The 12346-nt window shown below is 36.7% G+C and overlaps 1 protein-coding gene across 1 annotated transcript in view; it reads left to right on the plus strand.

Annotated features, from left to right (window-relative positions):
• The first annotated feature begins 1965 nt into the window (after window positions 1–1965).
• Window positions 1966–12346, plus strand: part of BPHL (biphenyl hydrolase like) — a 51559-nt gene continuing 41178 nt past the window's right edge. Inside the window, exons 1-2 of the mRNA XM_001368236.4 lie at window positions 1966–2092; window positions 9485–9588. Of these exons, the coding sequence (XP_001368273.1) occupies window positions 2004–2092; window positions 9485–9588 (193 nt within the window). The 5' untranslated portion in view covers window positions 1966–2003. The remainder of the gene's footprint in view (window positions 2093–9484; window positions 9589–12346) is intronic.

Consider the following 12346-nt stretch of genomic DNA (forward strand, 5'->3'; position numbering starts at 1 on the left):
TACTTTCAGTGATGCTGCATGTCTGTAAGAAGTGGAATACAACATTCATTAAAGAATTAAAGTTGAGGGTCACTCAGTGGGTAGTAGAAAGGTTCATGTAATGAAGATAAGGCTTACTCCACAATGCCAAGGAAAAACTGTACAGAAGAGATATAAAAAAATGTCATACATTTCTGTATGACCAGAAAAAAAGATAGGCCAGTCATGTAGCAAGTGTAAAGTATAACTATGTAAAGTTTGTATGTTCACACAATGATAAGGGATCTAGAGAAAATTTCTAGCATGTTAAGGGAGCTCCTGTAAAGTATGGGAGGACATGGCCAACTTTCATAACATGAGCAGCTATATAGTATTTGGGATCTATACTGAGCATAGACAAGAGTTGAACAGGATGTTCAGGCATGGGCTACAATCTGAATTACTGGAGAAGATATCCACATTGATAATAGACCCATTAAAATGTAACCAGGGGTTCAAGCTTAGAACATTTGCATAAGATTCTTCTAATTGATGGAGAGAAAGAATATTCAAATATTAAGTGCCTTGTATGAGGAATTCAAATTGCTCAGAGATCAGGAAAAGAATGACCTTCCTTCTTTGTTAGAAAACATAAAGTTTCAAATCCTATGGGGAAGAAAAGTGAAAAGAGAAAGAAAAGATTTTGGGAAACAACAGACATATTAAGGAGCTAGTGGTGCAACATTCCTTCTATTTCCAATTTTCTTGGACTCTTTGAGGAATTTCCCAATGGGTGAGATAGGTTCACAGCTGAGATAATCTGCTTCTAGTGGAAATCTCATTCACTAGGTATTGCCTATTATATTCTCTGATTTTTATTTATTATGTGCTTGGATAAATTTTGTGGTGGTCTTTTGTATAACTAGCATTTAGTGAAAAGGAACAAATCTTGGCCATAAGCTTGGGGTACTCCATCTTCTTAAGAGGTAACAACTAGGAAAACAGCTTGACCCTAAAAGTCATTCCCCTTAGACTAACAATACTTAGGTGGGACAAAGGGACATAATTCTAGTCTGGTATCTCTATCTCTTAAGAGAGCAGATGGCCAGTCTAGAGGCTTCAATATTCTGCTGCTGTCCAGACAAGAATCAAATTTATCCTTGCTGATGGGTGGATGAGATTCTGAGGTATTTATTCAAATCTTACACATTTAGACAAATCCATGTTTAACATACACATACGTACGTAACTAAGTCATCTAGGGCAAGTCATTTATTTCAATTTTCTCATCTGCAAAATGAAGGGAACAACAAATCAAGTGCATTATCTTTCAAGTTCCTCTCAAGTACAAATCTTAGGACCTTCAAATTTTATAAGAAATCTTTATTTAGATTTCCTGTTTTACCCCCATTACATTTTACTTCGTTATTCCGGTAGAAGCCTGAGATTTTTTTTTTTTAATATGGAGGGAAAAGACAAGAGTAACCGCAAGCTTAAAGACGTTAAATGGATTGCCCAGGATCACACAGAGGCAGGACTAAACAAGCTGCTTCTCATTTATAGCATACTCACTTTGTTAAAGTCATAGTCCCCTTATTAGATTGAAAAATTCCTTGAGAGATTATTCTAGTTAACGGTACAGGAATCCTTTCATAATCATTTTTCTCTCGGATAACTATTCCCCTGGCAGTTGGCTTGGGGAAAATTAGAGAATATCTAAGTATGCGGAAGTAAATATCACGTGGTCTTTTCGTTTACTGTGCACCCTTTTCCTTCTGCTGGCCGTTACTAAAGTGTTAAATATTACGGAGAAAAAAGTCAGTCTCCGAAGGCCCAAACTCCGAGGATGGGCCAGCCGAACTGCAGTTTATTTTATTCAGCGGAGTTAGAATTAAGCTAGTTTTGTCTCGGTGGAGATGAGAAATAACAGACACTTCCTGCCTAGATAGCAGCCATGGTAGTTAGCTGGGGGCGGAGCGTGGACGGAGGTGGTGGTGGTGGGGGTAATACCATGCGCATGCGTTTCAGGCAGAACCTAAGCAGACATGGCAGCGCTGGCTACCCTATCCTCTCTCCGGCTGCGGCTCCTCGTCTCCTGGCTAAAGCCCCGAGTCGTGGCTGCTGCTGCCTACGGGTAAACACGCCTGCCTCCTCCAAAGATGGGGGGAGTGAGGAAAGGGTTATGCAGTGTTGGGGTTTGGAGAGGTTTCGGGAGGAGGGAGGCCTTATTGGATTCAATTCCTCCTCTACATCCCATTTATTTCCCTCCTCCAACCTCATGCCCGCGATTGCGCGCAGTCCCCGGGGTCTTGCACATGCGGGCTGGAGTGGGGACCACGCCCCAAGCCAGTTTTCTCCGCTCTGCGCAACTGCGGGAAGGGAACGGGGGCCGGCATTTCTCTCTGGGTGGGCGCATCCCAACTACCTCCAGCTATTGAGTGCTTTTTCCGGGGCTCCTTTCCTCGTGCATGTACTTAAACGTACATTTTATCTAGATTTCTCAGTTCTGCAAGGGATGGTGCAGAGGGGGCAAAACCCGCTGGAGTTGAAGCCAGAAGACCTGAGTTCAGATGCTGACATTCAGAGCTTGTTTGTGTATTAGACTGTGAGCTCCTTGGGAGCAAGGGACTGTTACTGTTATTTTCAATCAGGCTACTGTCTGATACACAGTAGGTGCTTAATAAAATGCTTGTTGACTGAGTGCAACCTTGAGGAAGACTGCTATCCGGGCCTCAATTTACTTGTGAGGTTGTACTAGATGACTTCTGAAGGCCAGTCTAGCACTAGATTTATGAGTTAGGAAAAGAGATATCATCTTGTGGGATTGACCTCAGTCTTGTGATGTCTCTAATGATAAATGAGTGGAGAACGGGAAATTTTGGTTTTGGTTTTTCACCCTTAAGAGGTTATAATATATATAAAACATCATGTATCAGGCTCTGGGGAAGAGACATAATTTAAGACAGTCTAGTGGGATAGGCATTTTAATCATAAAAGTGAGGTCTGAAGGAAATTGTGGTTTTTAACTGCCTTTTTGCAAGTAATGATACTGTGATAATAATTTAATAATGATTTGTTGTTGTTCAACCCTATTGACTCCATGACAGCATAGGTCACACCCTGGCCAAGCTCTTCTATCTTCACTATCTCTAGAAGCCTGTCCAAGTTCATGTTGGTTATTTCCATTACACTATCCATCCATCTTATCATCTATTGTTCCCTTTTACTTTTGCCTTGTCTTTCCCAAAATCAATTTATTTGATTCTTTAAGGTATTCTAAACACCTCCCCATTTCACAAATGAGGAAATTGAAATTAGGAGTGGTTAAACTGATCAGCGAGTGTCTGAGGTAGGATTTGAATGGTGGCCTTATCCTGACTCTTAATTACATCACTCTATCACCTGGATCACCTAGCTCATTGATGGTGAATATTTTAGAGATGGAGTGCTGGCAGTGCTCCCATCCCATCCCTCCTAGAGACCAGGTACTGTGCTCCCCCCCCCCCCCCCCCCCCCCCCCCCCGCAAGTGCTGGGTGTGCCCCACCTTTCCCCTTATCCAACAGTGGAGAGGGTGAGGGAGCTCCACCCTGGTCCCTCTGCCTTTCTAGTAATGTACTGGGGGGGGGGGAAGGTGCCCACAGAGCTGCATGCCATCTTTGGCACCAATGCCATAGGTTTGCCATCACTGACCTAGCTTGTTTCTTAGTGTAGAGAATTTATTAACTGATGATTCTTTTAAGAGTTTGTGGACCTGGATGATCCTTCCAGTTTGTACAGAGTCCTATAACAGATACTAAGATTCATTTGCTTGGAGTGAGTCACTAACTTAACTAAACCCTTGAGACAGACAGAAATATTTATGAGGCATCTGCTTTGTGCCCCTAAGTGCTGGACAGGAAAGGTGCTGCCCTTAAGGATAGTACTGGGAGAACAAGAAGTAGCAGATGAGTAAATGCAAAAAATATACAAAGTATTATCAGGGTTGGTGGAGAGGGCACTAGAAGTTGGTTTGAGGATCAGGATAGGCTTTCTGTAATAGGTGGCTTTTGAACTGAACTAAAGAAAATAATTCTTTGAATAGTCCCAAAAGTATAAGAAGGGGAGGGGAAGAATGCCCATTCTAAACTAATAGGTCATTTATTCCATTATGCTCTATGTATCAAATACTTATTGAATGCCTACTTCATGTAAGACATTTATGGGGGGGATAGAAAAAAAGTGTAAGTCCTTACTCCCCAAATGGAGAATCTTAAAATTTAGTTAGGAAGATAAGACATGAAAACTTGAAAAGCTATTAGCAAAGCATATCAAAAGAGATTCTGTAATTACCAAATGATTAACAAATAATAATTGTCATGAGCTTAGAAGAGGTGATCCATGAGGGCTGAGGTTTTGATTATGTAGCCCTTTAAGGCTTATACAGCTATTGTCTAATTGTCTTCATATTTACTGTGACTTGCCCTGGAGAGATAGCTATGCAATTTATTGGCTGTGTGACCTTGAGTAAATTACCCTCTATGAACTTTAGTTTTCCTGATCTAGAAAACTAATGGGGGAACACATAAGATAATCTCTAAGGCCACTTTCAATTCTAAAATTTTATAAACTTAACATGGCAATCTGACATCACCACAGTATAGATAGAATTTAGCTGAGCAAAAAGAACATTGCTCTGGAGAAAAATTACCTACTACTCTTACTCCTCATTAACATTTTTGCAGGTACATTGGCTCATATTCTTTTTAGAGAACTTCCTGTCCCTTAATACCATTTAGAAAGATGGAAACAATCTCCAAGACTTAAAATCCACTATAAAGAAAAATATTTGGGGACCAAGAGCTGACAAGAATACTTCCCAAGTTATGTCCTCAAAGTTATTTTCACATTTATTAATTGTTAGGGTTTTACCATAACTCCTTTTATGACTCGATTAGCCAAAGTAACCTTTGTTCTGTTTATTCCGAGTATGTGGCTGCTTAACTGTTGAAAAAATCATTGTAATGAGGCTAAAGTTAACATGTTCAATTTTCATATGTACCAGGTAGTTTTATTCTATTCCATGAAGACATGTACCTTTAATTCCTGACTAGTTTAAGTTTGTAACTTTTAGTTAAGACTGATGAATTTGAGTGATTTTTTTTCAATCTCTCTTGGATAAAAGTTAAAAGCATACAACCTACTAATGATTGATCTCATTTTAAGTTTAAGGAAGGTCATAGATCATAGAATCAGAGATTTTAGGAAGTTATCTTAGAAGTCATCTAGTTCAACACACTAATTTTGCAGATGAAATGGATGTAGAGAAATGCTAAGTGATTTATCCAGGGTCATATAGGTAGTAATTATCTGAGGTAGGATTGAAACCCAGGTTTTCCTGACTCTAGTCCAGGACCCTATCATTCCAATCAATCAGTAAACATTTATTAAGTGCCTACTATGTGTCAAGCATGACCTGGCATATACTACTGTACTGGTGTTTATCACCCTGATTATTTTATTAGTACAATAAATACCTAACAACAAGAGGTTGATCTTTTACCCACCACATTTTCTAATTTGTTTTTTATGAATAATTTTATGAATAATTTTTGTTTTTTATGAATAGGGGAGTTAAAGAGAAATAAGCAATTCCTAGTTTGTCAGTTTCATCTGTTGCCTTTTTCTCTAGGAGGTTAACTCATTCTGGAATTTTGAAATGATAGATACTTCTCTATTTTGAAAGAACTAGAAAAATATTAGCATACACTGTTTCAAAGGATAAAGGGGAAAATGTATTTCCCTTTTTAATAGCCTTTGAATGGATTTTAAATTAAGTATAACTGGTTATATTAATATTTAGTCTACTATAGCTATATAGTGGTTAAAATATGGTCTCATTCCCTTCATCCTTCATAGCAGATTTCACTTGATATTTCTGTTACTTCTAAAATAGCTCCTAAAACCAGATTAATCTGAACTTGAATTAAGCATTTTATGAATGTATTTATTTTTCTGTGTAATCTTTTCTGTAATCTAATACAAGGCTAGGAGCTGATAGAAATATAAAAAAGTTTTTCTATATGAGATGTTTATTTCAGCATAATGTAGTATGAACTGGGTAGTATAGACAAAATACTGCCTAGAGAATTTAGTGTAAACTTTTATTCCATTTTGTTTAGAAGGTGATCTAAAAGAAAAATGTGTGATTTACAAACAAAATCATTGAAGCTTTTAGAAATGAATATCCTTTCCTTCATTTTAACTAATAGTTCAGAGAATTAGATATGCCAAATTATATCACCCCGAAGTTTCAACCTAACTAACTCCACTCAGCCCTTCTGCTATGCTCTTTGGAATGCTTATTCCATAATCAACAAACTTCAATTTAAATTTTTCCTCTCCCATTTTGTTTGTGTGCTAGCTGGTTGAAAAATTCCCGTCCCGTCTCCTTAACACATCCTCCCCAGCCACCCTTTCCAGTACTGACTGTACCTTCCCTCAATCTTCTAGGCTCACTGACTGAGTAGATAAAGTTGGAATTCTCTTTATTCTACATTGCCACTTTCAGGTTCTTCCCCTTCCTCTCTTTTTTTGAAGTTCATGTTATTCATATCTTTTGCAAGTGGCATTCCCTACCCCCATCACTCCCTGTCTTTCCTCCATGAATTTGGTGCCTAGATCACAATTTTTCTATTTTACCCAACTCCTACGCTAACAAATACCCTAACCTCTCAGTTCCTCAACCTACAGCTACTCTTCTCCACTTCTCCACTGTACCTCTGTGCTCAAGAATTAGTAAATCAATTATTTGGAAATAATCTATTGACTCTTTATTTCTTCCTCTGCCTTCCTTTATAAAACTCTTTTGTCCTCTTACTTGGTCCACACTGTGACCTTCATTCCTCTGCCCTTTAATTTTCTCCCACGTCATCTCCCCACCTTGACTCCTTAGTGAACCAGTTCAATTCTATACTATCTTCTTTTGAACCCTTAGCCCCTTTATTGGCAATTATGCCAAGCTTCAGCTTTATATCACTCCCACCATTTGCCATCTTCAGTCATACATGTTACCAAACAAGATGGAATAAATCATACAACTGTTCTGATGCAGAATCCACTATAAATTAGGTTACACAACCTCAACAGGGCCCTTACTGTTGCTAGACAATCACACTATATTTCCTTTATTAAATCAACATCCCCCTCTCCATTGTAACTCTTCCATACATTTTCATTGCTCCTCAAACCTCCCATGACTCCACTTTCCACCATTCTCATTTAAGAAGATTGCCTCTCATATTTTACAGAAAAAATTGAATCCACTAGCTGGGAACTCCCTCTTCTCTCATTTTCTTCATCTGTCACTTGGATGACTTCTGTCACCATCTCCTCCTTCACCCCATCTCACATGATGAGGTGATCTTAGCTTACCATGTCAAATCCCTCTAACTAACCTTTGTCTGCCTACAGTGACATGGTACAGTGTTCTACAGTGTCTAATAAATATTTGGATTGATTTTAATAAGTTTGTCATTTTGAGCATGCTTTAATTTTATTTTAACTAGTATGTAACATTTACCCAAAGTCTCAATAACCATTTCAGCTTGGAAATTATTTCTAAAGCAGGGCAGTTTGGTGCTAAATATAATCCTCCTCAGAATCTTTTTCAGTGCATAAAATAAAGTATTTAGAATTACAAAGAAAATCAGTTATGCTAAAATACAATTATCAAGATACATTCTAAAAGTTCATGGATTCCAGGCTAAGAATCTCTTCTCTAAATTATCTTGAATTAGATCTTTGAAAGGTACCATATTTCTATTTTACATTTTTATGTCACTTTAAAAGCAAATTTGATATTTTGTCATCTTTCCTATCATTTTTCTTTCTCTAATCCTCCATTACATTTAGCTGTAGTAGCTTCTAAAATCCTTGTGTTTATTGTAAAGTATTTCCTTTTCATTTATATTGACTTTGAAGTTCTCAAAAAATTTCTATTCAATAAACATTTATTAATGTTAACTTTATATGTACAAAGCACTTAGAATGAGTGATTCGGTGGACTAGATAACTAGTGACTTGGTATTTTAAGTTAATTGTTGTTATTAAAAATTTTTTTCTTAGACTTTTTATAGAAAATGAACTCATTTATTTAACTATTATCCATTACTCTCAAGAGATCATTTTTGGGGTAATTTTCCTGAAACTATTACTTAATAAAAACATTTCTGTGAACAACACATTTCTTATTTCTTTCTTAATGAATTAGCTGAAATTAAGAGAGGAAATGATATTTCATTTTAAAAATGTTTTATTTCAATAGCAATTTTGGGAATAATAAAGGAAAAAACATGACAAATGGGAATATCAGGTGAAATAGAAGGAATGAAGAATAAAGACTAGAAAGTTAAAATGAGCATATCCTTTATATATAAGGCAACTAGATTTGTATCCTTTGGATGAATTAATCTATAATGTACTTTTCACTGAAATAGGCCCTAGGCTCTCATAGATAGACCCATTAATTCACTCTGCGATTTAGCACAAGCATGTCATTACTTTGGGGCTAGACCCCAAAACATTATGGGACCTTACAGTTATCCCATCACTGTTCAGGCATCCCTAATTGCCTCTAAATTGCTTGGACTGACTGGCCCCCAGGAAAATCAGTCAGCATGACCTGTCCTCAGACTCATGCCAAGTATTCTTGTCTGCCAAGAACCATGTCAGAGTTTCTGTCTGGGGCACATACATCCAGCTTATGCACAACAGTGCCAGTGCATTGTGTAGAATTATATGACCACTGAGGTCCCCTTTAATCCTGGTTGAATCTGTTTATCTTTAAGAACACTGGTCTCCCTGTCTCCAATCTGTATCCCTATTCCATATAGTTGCTAGATTAATATTTATAAAGCAAAGGCTGACACTCCCAGGATCAAGAAGCTACCTCTAGGTTAAACAAATTCAGTTTGGCATCTAAAGTCCTCAACATCTGTGAAGGATAAGGGTCCAAGCTATCTTTTTAGGTTTATTGGAATACCCTTACTCTTTACCTCCTTAGATAGAAAAGAATCCTTAGCGTTCAAAGCTTTCTTTGAACAACCAACTACAAGAAATTATCCTGATTCCTCCCTACCATAGTTGTCATGGCTTTTTAACTATTTTGTATTTAAGTTTTTATATGTATATGTTTCTCCCCATTAGAATTTAAGCACCTTGTGAACAGGAGTTACTTTATCCTTGTATTCTCAGTGCCTGAGACATGTCCTGGCAAATAGTACTTGGTACTTAGGAAATACTTGTTGAGTGAATAAAGCAGTGCTCTGAAAGTTTTATTCCATTGGAAGTCTGTTACTGGCCCCTAACTCCCTGTCATTCAATGCCTTTTTCTTAAGAGAGAAGAATAGATTCAAAAGGGAAATATTAATCCTTGTGAAAAAAAATAAGGATTGGTGATCACAGCCATCTATAAAATAGCAATTTTTGTCATGTTAAATTTACACTAATGATTAATTTTCTTTTGTGGGATGGGGATTGTTTTTCTAGTACCTCAATAAAGTCTGCTAAAGTGGAAGTGAATGGTGTCCATCTGCATTATCAGCAAACTGGAGAGGGGAAGCATGCAGTTCTGCTACTTCCTGGAATGTTAGGTGGGGAATTTTAGACTTCCATTAGAATTCTTTTGCTTGCATGTTTTAAAACACACAATATAGTTCTGTTTGCCATATATTGGTTATTCTCAGCATCTCACAGAATGTTTTTGATAATGTTCCTAGCCACAAAATTAATGTTTTAGAAAAATATGTGACTTTCTAGAGTGTTTTAAGACTTTTTGAACACTTGATTCAACCTTTGTTGAATTTTTTTTGTATTTGTATTCAACCAATACAGTAAAATGTTAGCTGTCCAGACTGCTTTTTGGGGAAGGGAATAGAAAATTGAGATTAATTAAATTTGATTATTAAAATGATAGCTAACCCCCAAACCCTTTCAGTTCCAAACTTTGTTGAAAAATCTAAAATATTAGACTTTCTACTTTGCAGAAAGGGAATGGAATTTAAAAAGATAATGTCTCAGAATTCAAATTTTTTAAAAAGCAAATGTTAAAAATTATTTTTACATGTAATTGGAAAAAAATACTAAAAATTTCCAAACATGAAAAAATAAAATCACAAAAAAATGAAGATAATGCCTCAGGATAACATAACTCCACACACTGTGTAGTGTTTCTTATGGTAGAAGATAGAGTATATTGAACTATATTCTTAGGCCATGATGGACTTTAAAACAGAGGTCAACAAATCCTGCTGCCTACTAATTTCACCATACTTATTAGGATTTCAGGTAGAAAGTTATCTGAAACCATAGAAGAGCAGGTCATTCTTTCATGTTTCTTCATGTTTTTACTATCATGATGACCTGAATCAAAATTGGCAGTAGCAGTAAGCAGATAACACCACTTGGTGAAGAGCCACCCTTGAGCTTGTAATACTCCCATTCTAGAGTGATATCTAGAGATTGGTTTTTGGTGAGAAATCACTGGCCATTGAAACTCTTTTTCCAAATATGATCTGAAAAGTATTCTGACAAGATGTAGTCAGCTCCCTCTTTAAGGATTCCTTTTAGATCTTTATGATCCTTGGTGTCCCTAATTTGACTCTCTAAGCTTAGGAACCAATCCACCCAAAAGCAACATGCAGTATTTTTTTCCTTGAATTCTGGAAGGAGAGGTAGGGAGTTCTCTGGTTTCTGAATTTTGGAGGTCATTTCTAGATCCAAAACAAATTTGCCAAGCCTTGCCTTAAAAATGATTTTTTATTTCTTTATTTGGATATGCCATTCTTCAAATTCTTTTACAATAAACCTAAAAGGAGCGAGGAGAAGAACACATTTGGAAAAAATTTACTTTTTTGTGGTGCTTCAAGATTTCCTAGGGGCAACTAGGTGGCTTAGTGGATTTATAGCCAGGCCTAGAGATGGGAGGTCCTGGTTTCAAATGTGACCTCAGATACAATAACTGTGTGACTGGGCAAATCATTTAACTCTCATTGCCTAGCCCTTTCCACTCTTCTGCCTTGGAACCAATACTCAGTATTGATTCTAAGATGGAAGATAAGGGTTTTAACAAACAAACAAGATTTCCTAAACATTGTCCTCACAGCAGTCCTTTAAAGTAGATCCTGTATTATATTTTCCCTACTTTTTTGGAGGAGGAAAATGAACTCAAAAGTTAAGTAACTCAACTTATGTTAAAACAGCTAGTATCGAGAACAGCTGGGTAACTCCGTGGATTGAGAGCCAAGCCTAGAGATGGGAGGTCCTAGGTTCAAATCTGAAAGTCACTTAACCCGCATTTGTCTAGCCCTTACCACTCTTCTGTCTTGGAACCAATATATAGTATTGATTCCAAGATGGAAGGTAAGGGTTTAAAAAAAAATAAATAAAACAGCTAGTATCTAAGGTTGACGTTCAAACTCAAGTCTTAATGATCCTGAATTCAACATCTTTCCAATATGTTCATTGTTTTAAAGTATTTGAAAGGCTGTAATGTAGAATAAGGGTTGAGCTTGAATCTCTAATTCTAGAGGGCAAACTACTGGGTAGAAATTAGAGGGAACTAGAATTTGGTACATATAAGACAGAGCCTTCTGATTATTAGAATGTTTAGTTTAGTGGAAAAAAAGTACTAGATTTGTAATCAGAATACAGGTATTCAAAAACCGTGTTCATTTTACAAAGGAAATAGTATTGGCTCTATAGTCAGAACCTGTGATCCTATCCCAATTCTGATACTGTCTTGGTAATTTTGAGCCAATCATTTAATTTCTTAGCTTCAGTTTCCTCATTTCTAAAAGGAGGGATGTTGCATTAGATGATTTCTAAAGCAGCTCTAAATCCTATGAACAAAAGGAATAGGCTACCGTTTGAGTTAGTAATCCCCTTGTATGTATTCCAACTTCTGGGATATGTTATATAAGAGAATCTCACATTCAACAAAAAGATTAAGGGCCCTTCCAAACTATAATTCTGTGATTGCTTCCAGCACTGACCATTTTTAAAGATGTAACTTTGCTGCCTAGTTTTGTATGAAGCCCTATTTTTTTGGGACATCTCATGAAAGTAATCAATATTGATTTTAAATAGCATTTTGAGCAGCTTTAAAAGCAGTTAACTAACTATATATATCTGTGTCAAGAACTAACATCTTTTTTAGGGATTCATCTTAAGTGAATACCTTGAGAAATTTTTGACATGGTTCCAAATAGGATGATAAATCACATATAATATAATAAAATATGTTTCAGTGTAAAAAATGTGGAATACCCCTTAGATCAGCATAAAAAAAGAAGAATATCCCTTAGGACAGAATCAGATCTACCAGTATAGGTTTGATGACTTAGCAGTTAG

The sequence above is a fragment of the Monodelphis domestica genome, chromosome 3, assembly GCF_027887165.1.
Source record: "Monodelphis domestica isolate mMonDom1 chromosome 3, mMonDom1.pri, whole genome shotgun sequence".
In the NCBI taxonomy this organism is placed as follows: domain Eukaryota; kingdom Metazoa; phylum Chordata; class Mammalia; order Didelphimorphia; family Didelphidae; genus Monodelphis; species Monodelphis domestica.